This window comes from Coptis chinensis, chromosome 6 (genome assembly GCF_015680905.1).
Source record: "Coptis chinensis isolate HL-2020 chromosome 6, ASM1568090v1, whole genome shotgun sequence".
Classification (NCBI taxonomy): domain Eukaryota; kingdom Viridiplantae; phylum Streptophyta; class Magnoliopsida; order Ranunculales; family Ranunculaceae; genus Coptis; species Coptis chinensis.
In genome coordinates, this window is record NC_141461.1 from 31,905,112 (window position 1) to 31,920,199 (window position 15,088).

Sequence of the window (15,088 nt, forward strand, 5' to 3'; positions counted from 1 at the left end):
TCCAAAATCTTGAACTATGCGGTTGATTGATAAAGTTGTCTTTGACAGCAATTTGATAGCAATTGTGGTAATGACAAATTGCATCACCATTCAGCAGAAATTGATTGATAAGGCTGTCAGATTTTGACGGACTCCAAAAACTTAGTTGAAATTTTGCAACACAGGATAACAACTTTATTTTTGGGAGCTGCCTCACTAGCACATGATATTTGTGCTTGTACTTTACACTATTGGATATATTTTTTTTCCACTCAAGTAAGGTCATTTTATTAATGAAAAAGAGATAGACACAGAGAAAGGGAAAGCCTTTTACATCATTCAGTCATATTTAGGTAAACCTAAAATAAGTTCTATACGGACATTCAAGAGATTTCACAAAGTCAAGCGTAGTACAACTCCAGAGAATTGCATCTTTAGCCAATTGTGAACCTTTTTTAGCTACTGCATCAGCTGCAAAGTTCACTTCTCTGTAAGTGTGCATGATACGCACCTCTTGAAGTTGTTTGTATGCCCTTCTCCATTTTTGTCTCCATTGCATTATTGGATGTTTGTACTTTTCATTTTATTTGTAGGGATTCTAGTTTTGCTGCTCATGCACTAGATAGTAGCGGTAGGCGAGCTCCTTTTTTTAGTTTGAATCCTACTACGCCAAAATCTCATATTCAAGTTATGTCATATGTGTGGATGATGTAAACTTTGTAGGATGCTCTTCCTAAATTTTGGAAGCGTTTTCTTTTTATCTAAAAATAAATTGTATCACCATTTTCAGTGGTAAATGTCATGATGAATCTGGATTTGTTGTTGTGTGACTGCACAATGCCAGATGGCATTGGCAACATTTGCGTCATTTGTCGTTGATTGATTTTTAAAATTTGTGGCAAAATTATTTAATTCATGTTTTCAATGGTTTGTTACTTCAACATTTCAAAAGAATTTTACCCGAAAAATACAGTACATGCAAATATGCCATATATATACATGGTCTTTTAATTTTATAAACCTTTTTGGCGAAGGTTATGCAACTTGTTAGTTCCAAATTAGATCATACAAAAGCACAAAACAGCACTGTGAAGCCTCGTTGACTGTAGTACCTTGCACATGACTACATTTCAAATTCGAGTTATAAAATTTGATGTATCATTTTCATTGGCACTATTTGCAAAAATTTGTGGCGAACAGAGAGAAAAAAAGATGGAACCGAATGGCGGTTAAGACAGAAAGAGAAAACAAAGTAACATTTGAAAACGAGTAAGTAACTTGTGCATAAATCTTTTTTATCAACAAAAATCATGACACTGGTTCAACCATGCAATACATTATTCATTCGTAATATCACTAATACCATCACTAAAAACTATTACTATTGAACTGGGTTGCTATTAATTATGCATTTTGGCAAATGAGGTCATTTCAAATTAAACTCCTTGTTCAGGGTTGAATAGTAGAATCCAAACTGCCATAAGCGCACACCATAAGTTCACAACTCACGAGAAGCTGATCGTTTGGCAACCATGCTAACCATTTTCAATTTTTGAAAACAGTTGGACCAAGTCAAGGATAGGCCCTTAGCAAAATGGTAACCTCCAACGATCCCACTCTCCCCATTTTCTACCTATCTAACTTCCCCCATATATCTCTCCCCCCTCTTTTTTGCTAACAAACTCTAAAGCACCACTACTATCACGTCCACTATTTATAACCCCTTACAGTCCAACCGAGTAAGAACATTTCTTCACACACAACAGAGAGTTAGAGCAAGTTGAAACTATAGCAATGGCCTCGTTTTCCATCATGAGTTCCTGCAATGTTCTTCTCTTTTTGACAGTCTTCTTTTCCCTTCACTTCCTCTTGGTGCAATCTGTGAAGTTTGAAGTTGGTGATGACAATGGTTGGGTTGTTCCATCTTCAAAGAATGATCAAACTTTTAACCAGTGGGCGTCGAAGCACAGGTTCCTAGTCGGTGATACCATCCGTAAGTACCAAAGTGTACAACCAGTATACATTAGAAAAATTAACCCCTAGAGCAATCTTGAAGGTTGTTTCTATATTTTGTTTTATTTTTCTTTTGGTTTAACATGCATATGTACGTTCTAATACAAAAAGGTCCTGTTCAGTATAAGAGAAAAATCTTGCAGTCCAAGTCAGTCCGCCTGCTCGTTTGTAAGAGTTTGTCTATTATACTTTACACGGTGAATAGAGAGTATAATTTGAGCAAACTCATTTTGAACTGTTTTATTATTAACAAATTAGCAAGAAAAATATTCTCAAGGTGCTATCTCTTTAAATGTTTCTTTTCTTTCCTTCATTTTGCAGTTGGATGGTTACAGATTTATTCAGGTTTTCTCTATTTTTGATGTTTACAGATTTCAAGTACAATAAAGATTCAGTACTGGTTGTGAGTGAAGAAGAGTACGATAGATGTCGTTCAGTTCACCCTCTTTTCTTCTCTAACAATGGAGACACTGATTTCAAATTTGATAATCCGGACCTGTATTACTTCATAAGCGGAGTCAGTGGACATTGTGAGAGAGGAGTTAAGATGATCATCAAAGTGTTGGATATTGAAAACACTCCTCCTGGCGGAACGAATGGTACAGCACCAGTCGATCCAAACCACAAAAGTGGTGTAGCTCTAAAGGATGGGAGCACTTCTCTTCTTGTTGGCCTGCAGTTTGTTATGTTATTCTTCTCTGGTTTCATGTTTTCTTAAGTGTTTCAGGTTTCTTGGTAGCAGTAGGTTAGATTATGAACTAATTGCCAATTTTAGGTCTAAAATTGACTGTTAGGATATCAGCATAAGTTCGTAGTAAGGAATTCCATTATTTTTTTGTTTTGGTGTATTGGTTAGTGTCTGTTATTATTTAGTATCAGAGTATGAAACAATGTATTGTCTTATGGTATTGTGAAAGAACTACTAAGACTATTAGAGAGTCATCTGAGTTATTTGCAAGAAGTTTATTATTAATCAATATCATAAGTAGGCCTTCTTTCTTAACATTCGATGTTCTGTTCTAATTGAATTATATATCTGCTTGGTTTCTCCGGCCAATTCTTTTGACAGACAAACTTAAAAAACAGTAGCCTAACTATTCTACAATGTCTGGTGACTGGTGTGATGAACTTTATATATTTTAAAATCTGTTTTATGATTTTATGAAATATTATCTGTTATGACATGGATGACAATGGGATCTCTATATAAATCAGTGATTCAGTATCTCACAGTTTAATCTATCCTACAATGAAGTCCTAAACCAGTGTGTGGCCAGTTGGGCTGTATTTGGCAGCTTAAACTGAAGTACTTGTCCTGGAGAGTTTTAAGCTTAATAATCTGCTTGACTAGTTTGGATGTAGGGGGTATACATTTTAGAGTTAAAAACTTGAAAGTTACTACTAAAACGCAATTGACAGAAGCATCTAAGGGAAATTTTCATTGACTTTCTGAAAGCCTACAGTCCTAATTACCCATTAAAACTTTATCAACAAAGACTTGTATCAAAGACTCAAGACAACATATCGAATGGAGCACTGCCAAGGTTTTCCATTTCATGGGTACCAATTAGCAAGTACGTCTCTATCTGATGTTATTTTCTTCAGGAGTAAGCTTAATGCGTTAATTATCAAAACACTTGCTAAGGCTGTCTGATGGAGACATAATTTTGGTGCACTCGTGAGCACAAACTAAGCAACGAACATCACGCAGTGTACTAAACCAAATGAAAATGCAACTTAATTCAATAAATAAATATATTGTCACTAAATTTACAATTTCACACATCAAGTTTTTTTCTAACATGTTTTCGTCTACCAAAACAATTGAATTTCAACTCATTGCATAGTTTTTTTTCAAGTATAACTATTCTTTGAAAATTTCTGAAGCACTTCTGCAGTTTCACTTCAAGAGGTACAAGTTGCCCCTTTCAACTCATACGACTTACTTCTTCAAGCTGATATTAACTCCACAGCCTACAGATTGTTCTAATTTGTAATATCCTGACTCGCTAATCAGCTTAATAAAGTATGAACGCGAAATGCAATTTATAAGAACGTTACCATCACTTACCAGTACATACCCAATCAGAAGAAAGGTTAAAGAAACAAATAAAATATAGGGTTAACTAGTATTAACCCCCACTAGATGAGCCAATTAGGATTTCCCCCACTAGATGGGAAATTAGGGTCTTCCCCCTAAATACACACAAAAAAAAAAAAGTCAAAGTGGGTTGACCAAAATTTTTTTGTGTGTATTTAGGGGGGAGACCTTAATTTCCCATCGAGTGGGGGAGAAATCCTAAATGGCTCATCTAGTAGGGGGTAACACTAGTTCACCCTAAAATATATCTTAAACCAGCAAAAGAAGAATCCTATATATCCCCAAAGAGGGTTGTAAACAAATTAATTAAAAAATAAAATAAAAAGACAAAGTAGCAGAGTAGCACACTATGATGTCAATTATGGGGCAAACAAAAAGAAGAAATTTGCATCTGGAGACAAAATTGATTACGGTGATAATTAAATCCACAACATTGTGATCTTTGGATAATAACTAATCTGGGGCACCGCTCAAATTAGTAAAGACCAATATTTTTGCACAAGTCCTACTCTGCTAATACCTTACAAATTGCCGCTTATCATCTTCACCTCTATTTCTTCCATATGGATTGCTCTCATTAATCCCATGTCGCCTTCCTTCAACTTTGTGTACTTTCTTTCTGAATTTTGATGCGCTGCTGTCTAAGCCCAGACTGACTTTTGGAGGACTAGAAAAGCAGAATGAAGTAGCAACAGCCTGACCAAGAGGAATCCACAAAGGCCATAGTGTAAATAATCTTTGTAGATATACCATAATTACAATAAGATACATATTTGAGAAGATGACTAGCAGTGAAAAATACCTGAAGGTCAAGACGGTGAACATTGAAAATGTCCTTCATAGAATGAGAATTGTAAGCCAATATATATGACCGGTATGCATCTATTGCCGACTTCTTCAGATAAAAATTGTTTTCCACCAATTTTTCCTGCATAAAAAACCAGACACCTTAAACCTCTGGTTTCCAGTCCTCTCGGATTAGATTATTACAAGCTTAGGAGCAATACCAACCCATTCAGCATTTGGATCATGCAGAAGCATTTCAATTGGGTTGGATTGCCCATTATAGATGCAATATTTTCGATTGGATGATTCATGTTGAGTTTTGCCACTCTTGGAATGTGAAAATGCTGATTATAAACTGATATTAAGCCATGTTATAGGTGAAAAGAAGGGAGAAAGATAAGAATAAAGCGCTAAAATGCAGCTATGGTTAGTAGGAGCCTTGGACCGTTTGAACCATGAAACTGGTCATTCTTCTTTATCAGTAAAACAATATTTCATGCCTATGATGATATAGATCAAGTATGAACACATGGCCATTCACCCTCGCATACAAAGCAGTTGCCTCCTCAGCAAGGCTGCCAAGGAGGAAACCCCCAAGTACAAAAAGATAACAACCAAATTAAAAGACTAAAATACGTGGTGCACCAGTGCCCAATTACAAAGTTAGGGAATCCCAATTTAGAAGAAAGTCAAAAAAAGAAAATCCGAGGAACATGGGGATGCATATAGCACAAGCGCAAAACATTTCCTTGCTAGTGGTAAAAACCTATGATGCACGGATACGGGTACGAGTACAAACACGGGGACACAGATACGGGGTACGATACGGGATTTTTTAAAAATTAGGATACGGGTACGGTAGTCGGATACGACTATTTTTAATGTAAATAATCTTATTTTTATTTAAAATAACAACTACATGTTGATTTTTCATATTGAACCATCTGTTGAATGTGCCTTAAAGTTGGTAATTATGTATCAATGTCCAGATCTGTTCTACAGACTTTAATTATTTGTAATGGGCCTATGTCCAGATCTATTATACAGGCTTTAATTAATTTTATGGGCTTGAAAGCTAACTTAAACAAATGGGCTTATTATAACTTAAACAAATGGGCTCATTATAACTTAAACAATTGGGCTGAATATAATCTGGTCACGTGGGCATCTTTATGTTTCACTTTACACGTTTCTCTTCTTCTTCTTCCAGATCTGCAAGCACCAGTTGACAGTTGACAACAACTTCGTCTTCTTCTTCCAGATCTGCAGATGAAAGCACCTGTTTATCTTCTTCTTTCTTTCCTCCTGTCTCTTTTTTCTTCTTTTTCTTTTTCCTGAGGGAAGTATATGTGCCGTACCCGACCTGTATCCCATACCCGTATCGGTATCGTGCCCGTGTCACACAGGTACAAGGCATAAAGTGCCGTATCCGTGCATCATAGGTAAAAACATATAATCGGCATTATCGTATTTTCTCACCAGTAGGTGACCGTCTTAATTTTGTTCTCACTTTCATTTGTAACCTAGTCTTTTCTAATCACACTGATCACCCACCTTAATATTCTCACTTCCACTACGTGAACATGTTCGTGCTTTTTTTAGCCTAAAAGTTCGCTCTATACAAATTATTTTTCCCACTTCCTACTGATTTTTTTTTAAAACTCTGTTATTCTTTTAGAACATAAACTGGAAGAAGAAAACCAGTCAACCATGGTATACACACCCACACCCACACCCACAAACACAAACACAAACATGCAATTCCCAAAAAAACATGCTATCACCTCATGAATGGACAAGGAGGAAAAGAGAAAACCAAAACTATTACCAAGTGGGATTGCACATTTGCCAGCTTCTTTTGATCAAACTCATATTCTTTGACCGGTACTTTAGCTGCCTGCAAGTATATACCAAATATATACAAAAAATAATTTATCAGTAATTACATGAAAAAAGAAAATTGCTGACAACGACTTGTTCATCAAGCAGAAAGTACTAGACCTTAAGATAACGGAGAAATTGCAACTCTTCAGGTATTAGGAAGAGTAGAGCATGTCCTTTTCCACCCTCACCACGAGCAGTTCGGCCAACCCGATGAATATACTCCTGAAGCAGATCAAGTCAAAAATAAGTTAAGATGAGATCAAACCACAAGAATTAAAACAAAAAATGCAGTGGAAGGGGTAAGCACCTTAGGTTCATCTGGAGGGTCAAATTGCACAATCCAATCCTACGTATTTGGATAAAATTAAAGAAATTGTTAAAGTGAGTAATCCGACTTGTTGACAAAATGGTTGTTATCAAAATCAAATAGCAGCATGTCGAAAAAGCATACCACAGCAGGAATATCAAGCCCACGAGCAGCAACGTCAGTACATAACAAGATGCCCTTCTCTGCCTTACAGAAGTCAAAGAAGGTGGAGGTACGTTTCTGTTGCTTTTGCTTTCCATGGATATCAAAACAATCCACCTGAATATATTTGAGAAGCTCCGAATGATATTTGACCGAGTTACATGAAGAAAAGAAAACCATCACTTTCTTTGACAGATTCCTTTTCAAGAAAGAATATAAAAGAACGAATCTCTTGGCACTTGGTACCACACAATAGCCTTGCTGCAACCCTTCTACAGTGACCTACAATGAAAGCCCTCTGTCGGCATCTTCCAGTAAAAAAAAAAAACAAAAAAATTTGTACTTTTCAACATGGTCTTACCTTTGATCTCCCATCATCCACACCAATATAGACTGGAGTGGTTTGAAATGACAACCGTGCAAGATCTTCAACCTGTAGAATGTATTAATTTCAAAAAGTTCATTAGCAGAGGTAGAAATAATTAATGCCAACCTAGATCACACAAGCCAGTAACTAAGGAAAGTTTGGACAGTATCTACAGACCTTTTTAGTCTGTGTAGCAGAAAAAAGAGCTGTCTGCCTCTCCTGCGAGAAAATAGAAGATTAGCAATACAACACCAGAACCAGCAATATACAACAACATGCAAAAAATATTTATTAAGCAGAGCAAATACAGCATAAAGGGTGAGTTTGGAATGAATGGATCGCAAGATGGAATAAAACAAAGAAAGAATGAGGTAATGTGTAAGTGTTTCCACCATTGAGACTAGATGAAATTCCAATTTTCATGTGATGGGGATCTGTCACGGCAACATTTCACCTCTTCTGAACTCGTTGAAAACTACTGGTCTACTGCATATTCTTGTGACCCAACTTCAGTCTGTATCTTAACAGAGCTGAGAACTCTGTCGCTTTTCATTGCCATACCAGGAACAAAGCTAACGGAGCGCTCCTCTCCTCTCTAAATTTGAAATTTCCTTCCTAGGTACCAACGATTTGAAAATACCACGTGATTATGAAAATGTAACTAATGAAGAAATTTCTTATAATCCCCGCAAGTTAAAAACTTTTTTCATCAAGTCCAAATCATAAACTACAACAACCTAGGTGAAAGGAACTGTAGAATCTCAAGAGCAAAAATCATCTAGTCCATGAGTCTCACTGCACTTGCTTTTTAGAAACAACAGCTAGGCTAGACGTAGGACTGATATGACAAAATTTGGGTTTATAGTTCTCCAAGTCTCACTTCATGTAAGTAATAATACATGTGTAAAAAGTTGATAACAATTACCTTAGGTAAAAGCTTGATAATTTGCCTCATTTCTTCCTCAAAGTTTGCTTCCAAAATTCGATCAGCTTCATCAACAATGAGGCACTGCACATCCAAGAAATTAAGAAAACAATAGAATATAGTCTGTAAAAAATTACTCTGTCACATGGGCACTTCATATTCTTATAAAATCCATGTCCGACACACAGACATGTTATGCATTTAAGATTTCAAACTAGGGTTTTAAATCTTAAAAGACTAAGAAGATAATCTATCAACATAGTTACAGCTCCATAATATGCCACTTCCATAGCAATGTTAGGATGCATGAGCATAGATTAATTAATTAATTAGTAGTTTCTATTTTCTTCGGTTTCCTACTTCAATTAGGAATACGATTTAGGATGGTTTTCTATTTGGAATCCAATTAGATTTAGTAGTTGTTTTCTTATATAAAGACATCTAAGCCTTCATTGTTAGATTGGTTTTTATTGACTATTATTTCTAAGAAAATTGTTCTTCTAGTTTTAGGTGTTTGTTTTATAAAATCTTATTGATATTTATCAATTGTTGAAGTTTCCGCTAACAAGATACATCATGTTATTTGTAAGGAAGTTTCAACTCTTGAGCCCAAGAATCAGTTTTGTAACTAAAGAATAGTAGTAGTTTTCTTTTTAATTATCTGTGTCTGTGTCCTACTTCATATAGGTCTCCGTGTCGGACACTCCGTATCAATGTTGGACACTGACATGTGAACCCATGTCCATGTGACTAAGAAAAAATATTAACACAAGTACAAAAATCTAATTCAAACAATACCATATACAACTATGGTTGAGCGTTTAACTTAAACGAGATAACATGATGAAAGAGTAAGTCTTGTTCACAGATGTAAAAAAGCTACTCCCCCCCCCTCCTCACACACACACAACGCGAGGAGAGCAGTGAAGATTCACTAATCCAAATAAAAAAGAGAATGAGTATCCAGATTCTGATAGCCAATGATCTGATTTCTTTTTATTTATTTATTTTTATTTTCATTTGAAAAGGAAAACAAAAAGAAGAAGATCTTACCTTTAAGTTTTTATATATAAAACCTTTAGTATTCTGGAGGTGGTCGAGAAATCTACCAGGGGTGGCCACTAATAGGTTAACCCCTTTCACAAGACGTTCTGCTTCTCCCCTTCTGTTTGCACCACCAATGATCAAGCCAAGAGTCTGTGTATGGTACTTGAGAAGGTCCTGTGCAACAGCATGTGTCTGCACTTTTCAATCAAAGAATTAATCTCATGAACCAAATTTATTTTGTGCAGAAAGCACCACAAATTATGGTTAATTAACCTACATCGCTTTCAAATGATAATTTATGCATGCACATAATTCAAAAAGGAAACATGAAATAGTCAAAACCCACTACGGCATTATTTTATAAGTGAATGCCCCTCCTCAGAATATTTGATAGTATAAGTGTCTTATTCTTAAACTACAATAAAGAAAATTTCCCGAGCAAGGTGAAGGTTTCCTCAGGATAGAGCACGATATGCTGGCCACCACATAGAGTGTCATACCTGTATAGCTAGCTCTCTGGTTGGGCAGATAACAACGACACCAGTTCCATTACGAGGAGAAAATTGTATGTTGTACAATAGTTCAACAGCTGGAACCAAAAAGGCCAGGGTTTTTCCAGAACCTGTCCTTGCAGCTCCGAGAACATCTTTCCCTTCAAGAAGTGGTGGAATGGACCTAGCTTGAATCTGCAGTTCAAAATGACAAATAATGCCACAAGGGTTAGATGAAATTCATGGAAACCATCATATGAGAAATCATTGCTGAACTCGAGATAGGCTGTAGAATACAAGCCCAAGAAACAACTTGCAAGCATAACTACTCTTTGCAAATGCCAATTGGGTAAAATCCTCTTAAAGAACGTAAAATTCCATCAATCTACCAAGGGCTGAAAATATAATGCTCTGCTTTGACCATTTTCATTGCTCCAGTGAAAAGTTCAATCACAAACAACTTTAAAAAGAAGAAGATAGAATAGTCGACTCCTTCAGTTAAAAGAACTTAGTTTGCAACATTTTGGATTCGCTGAACCTGTGTACTACCTTACGCTCATATGGGTAAGTCATTGAACAATCCTATCCATACTGCCTCCCTAAAAATATATATATATTTCAACAAGTTTACTACTGAAAATAGTTAACTTCCCCATGAGGACAAAATAACCAATCGTTATATTGTTCCCCCAAAGACTTCACTCTAAGAGCAAAATAGCCATTAAGACTCCTCAGAATCCCGCACGTTACTTATTAAGTGGTACTTGTCTCGTTCTAACCGCATTCCCAGAATAATTTGGAATTGGACCAAGCTCCAAATCGACATTCTTTGGAGGAAGAAGTCCATGTGCACCAATAAGTAAGGAGATCCACCAAAGAGGGCTAATTCAAACTCCCCGTGAAAAATAGGACAACGGGCAGCACAAAGAAGACGTGGATAAACAACTCCTCTGTTTTGAAAACTCCAACTCGATACCCCTAAAAAGGTATTCTTAAGGTTTCCATTGGAAGGAACACGGTCCACAGAGGGAGTGGTCCTAATGCCCTACAGTATGGACTTTAGTTCATCAAATCCTAGCCATAGCAAAGTTAGATAATGTGAGACTGAGAATTCCTTTAATGGGGCGAATCAAGAATGAAGCATGGAGTGGACAACCTGTTGGAGAAAATAACTTTCTTGTTAGATTAACATACCACTTAATCATGATCCTGTCAGTTCATATCAATACAGTTGAGCCAAGCCATGAGAAAGCTAATCCCTTGTTGGGAAATCAAATACAAAACTTCCAAGTGAAAATACCATTAGCCTAACCATCCAATTTCTGATTGTGTGCACCTTAAGATCACATGTGTTTAACAACGTCTCATTCTCCTTTAAAAGTCTATTTCAAGCCAAGGATCACTCCAGTTATGACTGTCTCCAAGTCCCATGTCCCAACTTATACGTAAACCAACTTTTCATAAATAAAAATATTCGTAATTCCCGTCCATACACCCACATCCATAATGGAATAAAAGAGGTCCACTCTCCCAAACAAGGTGAGACAAACCAAACCACAGACAACTTTCATCCATAATTGACCCTTTCCACCACAAACTTCCAGATCCACTTTCTAGAAGCATACAAGTGTATGGGTAGTCCTCAAAAGACACCTCTATTTTTTGCCCCAAGGAGCCCAAAGTATATTTAATTCTTTATGACGAATTTTTACTTTTGATTGGTAATACAAAGTTCATTTGATGAAACCTTTAAAAATTCAACGATAGCAGATAGGGTACAAACAGGCATCCACATGGGACTAATGGGCTGTTTCGTTGTTTTCCTCATTAGAGGACTGAATCATGATAAAAAGTTTACTTTTCCAGTGTTACAAGTTATAACCCACTGTATAGTTTTTTCTTAGAGATCTCATTGATGGAGGTCATATTAACCATGTTTCAGATGATTAGGGTCAGATTCAAAATGGAGTTGATCATGAGACATAACCACCACCTTCTGAGTTTGTCAAGAATGATGATAGCTATATGTAGTAAGCAACGTAAGTTCCACAGCTTTACATGTAATAACTCTCCAATCAATGAGATTTGGAAAAATAAAACGAAACCAATGACATCACAACTTGGTCTGCACCCGTTAGCCACTCGTCATTTGCATCTCTACTCTAGTTTCCTTCAATACCCCCAAGACCCATTACAATAATCAATACATCAAAAATGCAATATACAAGCACCCCAATTGAACAAGGAGCCTTGAAAGTTCTGCTACCTAAAAGTTAGATTCTCAATTACACGATTAAACAGAATTCTTGCACATAAAGAACAAACAGTTGCAAATCCCTTCCTCGTGTCATTCAAAAATGGAAAGTTCATGATAATATTCTCAATCCTATAAGTTGTATAATACACTGTAAAATTGGAAAGGACACACTAATGGGAACAAACCAATCTTCATTACCCCCTTGCCTGCCATCCATCAACTTTCTATTCAAATGATCCACCACATATCTCAAACTGATTTGAAACGGTATGTCACCAGAGAATAAAACATCCTTCCCACCCTCCGGGGTCAACGAAACTAACGATATGTTAAGGATGTGTCCAAAAAAACATCAAACTTGCAAAAATAGAATAATGCAATCCTTTTACAATGCTCTTCTACATATAGCAAACTGCAAACCCAAATGTGAATAATAATTTATAGTAGTAAAGTTCCAAACAATATAACAATAAAAGTGGCAGTAAAGTACCTGAGTCATGTATTGAAAACCCAACTCTTGAATAGCACTCATAGTATGGTCACCAACATTCAACTGAGAAAATGTCTCTGTACTCATTATTCCAAATGAGCCACCCTTCTTCTTATTCTTCTTCACTTCCTCCACAACCTCTTCTTCTTTTTCTTCTTCCACTTCATTGACAAGTGTTTCAGGTTCATCCTTATTTTTCTTGTTTTTGTTTCTCTTTCTTTTTTTGTCCTTTTTCGATTCTACAACAACGTTGTAGCTGTTAACTTGTTCTTCTTCTGTTTCTGCCATGTCAGCACGTAAACAAGTAAGAAGCCGTCGTCGGTTTGAGAGAAACGTTTTTTTAAGAGGGTTTAGCCGTTTAGGGTTCGGGGAAAGTAAAAGACACACTGTTTACATGGGTCAGATCATTTGCGGACCATGGTTATGTTGAATTGCCAATTGGATTATCAAACATGGTTGGGCCATAAAAACCCATGTATGTGCAACCACCATCATGTTTTTATTGTAGGTTTTGGATGTGATCTCCCTGGTTCATGAACAACCTATATAAAAACTCCTTCACTACCGACTAACCCATAAAAACCCCCTCTTTTTCTAAAACACCCGAACTGACTAAAATACCCCCACACATAATTGACCCCTGAAACCTAGATCTCAAATTTCTCTCTTCTCTCTTTCTTCTCGCCGCCTCCTTTCTTCCAAGATAAAACCTACTAGCTCTACTAAGGTATTTCCGTTCTACTGCTTTGTTTATACTAGCATTTTTGCAAGAGTTCAAAGGAAGAATTAGAGATGTTCATATCGCCCTTGGCGAAAGAAACTCTTTTTGGACACATTTTTTATGGTTTTTGTTAAAGGACATTAGAGAGACTTAGTTGAATGGGGAGGAAGAGGACAATGGAGTGGGAAAACCTAATTCGATGTACAACTTAAAAGAAAGAAAGATGATACATAAAACATCACTTTGGGATACTAATTTTGTTTGAATTATAGATATAAATCTTTGATCTTTTATGTAATGTCAGTTTGTTTTTGAATTCTGAATGTAACTTTTGGATACTAATTTTGTTTGAATTCTTGATCTTTGAATTCTGGATGCAATACAAAAAATGAGCTTGATGGGTTTGTCAATTTGTCAGATTTCTATAGCCATGTTAGAAAAACGTTTATGAGAATTCATATTTGCATATGTAAATTCCGATTTGTATAGACTGTGTGTCACCTGTCAGATGACAAAAAAAAAACGTTTGTGAAAATTCATGTTAATCTTGAACAAAAAGAACTTCTACATTTTATGCAGGTTAAAATTTTCATAGGTTAATCTTTTATGTAATTAAGATTTTCATAGCATACGTCCGATATTAGAATTGTTTTATTTTAGTAATTTACTACGAAAATCTAAATTTTCATATGTAAATACAAATTTACATAAGTTAAACAACTATGAAAATATAAAATTTTCATACATTTTTTCATTAGGCTTGTTTTGTTTCATAAATCTACTATGTAAACTTAAATTTTCATATGTAAATTCCAATTTGCTTATATCAAACTACTCTGTAAACTTAACTTTTCATATGTAAATTCAAATTTGCATATGTCAAATTTGTATTTGCATATAAATTAAATAAACTATGTGAATTTCTATTTTCATATGTAAATTTGTATTTGCATATGTGAATTTGCATTTACATATGATAATTTATATTTACATATGTCAAGTTACTATGTAAATATATATTTACATATATTTTGTCAAGGCATCAGACAATTTCAACTCTCCAATTTTGTCTCTGCATTTGCTTTGGTTTCTCCTTACCCATTACTTTTGAGTAGATTAAAGTGATCATTCTCTCCCATACAAGATCTCCTAGCTACTTAACTAACCTCTTCAAATCACGTAAATCCAACTTATTTCCTACAAACATTTCATCAAACAAATTCCACTCAATCTACTGATCTCTCATCAATCATCAAGTGCTAATAACCCCCTGGTTCAAAGTCCCTAAAATGTCTTATTGGCTTATAAATATCATCATGAAGATGTATGTGGTAAAGAGTATTTTCACATAAGAATCAAATACTAGTGGCTCTCTTCAATGGGAAAGAAACGGAGTTAAAATCAGTGTTTTCGTTGGCTTCTTCGTTAGAGCGAACTCAACAAAGAAAAAATATATGGTGGTTATTTATTGAGAAGGGCAAAAAAGGAAACAGATAAGTATGGAGATAAAAATTATAGCAAGATTTGCATCCATTATAGAAAGCAGGGAGGTTAATTG

General features: G+C 35.6%; 2 protein-coding genes across 2 annotated transcripts; one reads left to right on the forward strand and one right to left on the reverse strand.

Moving 5' to 3' along the window:
* Positions 1-1,643: 1,643 nt before the first annotated feature.
* Positions 1,644-2,995, forward strand: LOC147492600 (early nodulin-like protein 6). Its single transcript, XM_086565550.1, has 2 exons — positions 1,644-1,972; positions 2,364-2,995. The coding sequence occupies exons 1-2, from the start codon at positions 1,774-1,776 to the stop codon at positions 2,708-2,710; spliced, it is 546 nt and encodes a 181-aa protein (XP_086421676.1). The 5' UTR covers positions 1,644-1,773; the 3' UTR covers positions 2,711-2,995.
* Positions 2,996-4,369: 1,374 nt separating this feature from the next.
* LOC147492601 (P-loop containing nucleoside triphosphate hydrolases superfamily protein) lies at positions 4,370-13,355 on the reverse strand. Its single transcript, XM_086565549.1, has 12 exons — positions 12,810-13,355; positions 10,072-10,257; positions 9,578-9,763; positions 8,525-8,608; positions 7,777-7,818; positions 7,594-7,665; positions 7,215-7,514; positions 7,071-7,109; positions 6,881-6,985; positions 6,708-6,776; positions 4,896-5,021; positions 4,370-4,789 (listed from the first exon to the last, which is right to left on the reverse strand). Exons 1-12 carry the CDS (start codon positions 13,095-13,097, stop codon positions 4,607-4,609), a joined length of 1,680 nt encoding a protein of 559 aa, XP_086421675.1. The 5' UTR covers positions 13,098-13,355; the 3' UTR covers positions 4,370-4,606.
* Positions 13,356-15,088: the final 1,733 nt, after the last annotated feature.

Bases quoted from the DNA above. Each gene is read 5' to 3' on its own strand.
- LOC147492600 (XM_086565550.1), top strand. From the start codon at position 1,774: ATGGCCTCGTTTTCCATCATGAGTTCCTGCAATGTTCTTCTCTTTTTG. The intron at 1,973-2,363 runs GTAAGTACCAAA...TGATGTTTACAG, and splicing joins CCTAGTCGGTGATACCATCC to ATTTCAAGTACAATAAAGAT.
- LOC147492601 (XM_086565549.1), bottom strand. From the start codon at position 13,097: ATGGCAGAAACAGAAGAAGAACAAGTTAACAGCTACAACGTTGTTGTA. The intron at 7,819-8,524 runs GTAATTGTTATC...ATTTTCTCGCAG, and splicing joins TTATCAAGCTTTTACCTAAG to GAGAGGCAGACAGCTCTTTT. The intron at 5,022-6,707 runs GTAATAGTTTTG...TTTTTTATGCAG, and splicing joins CAAATGTGCAATCCCACTTG to GAAAAATTGGTGGAAAACAA.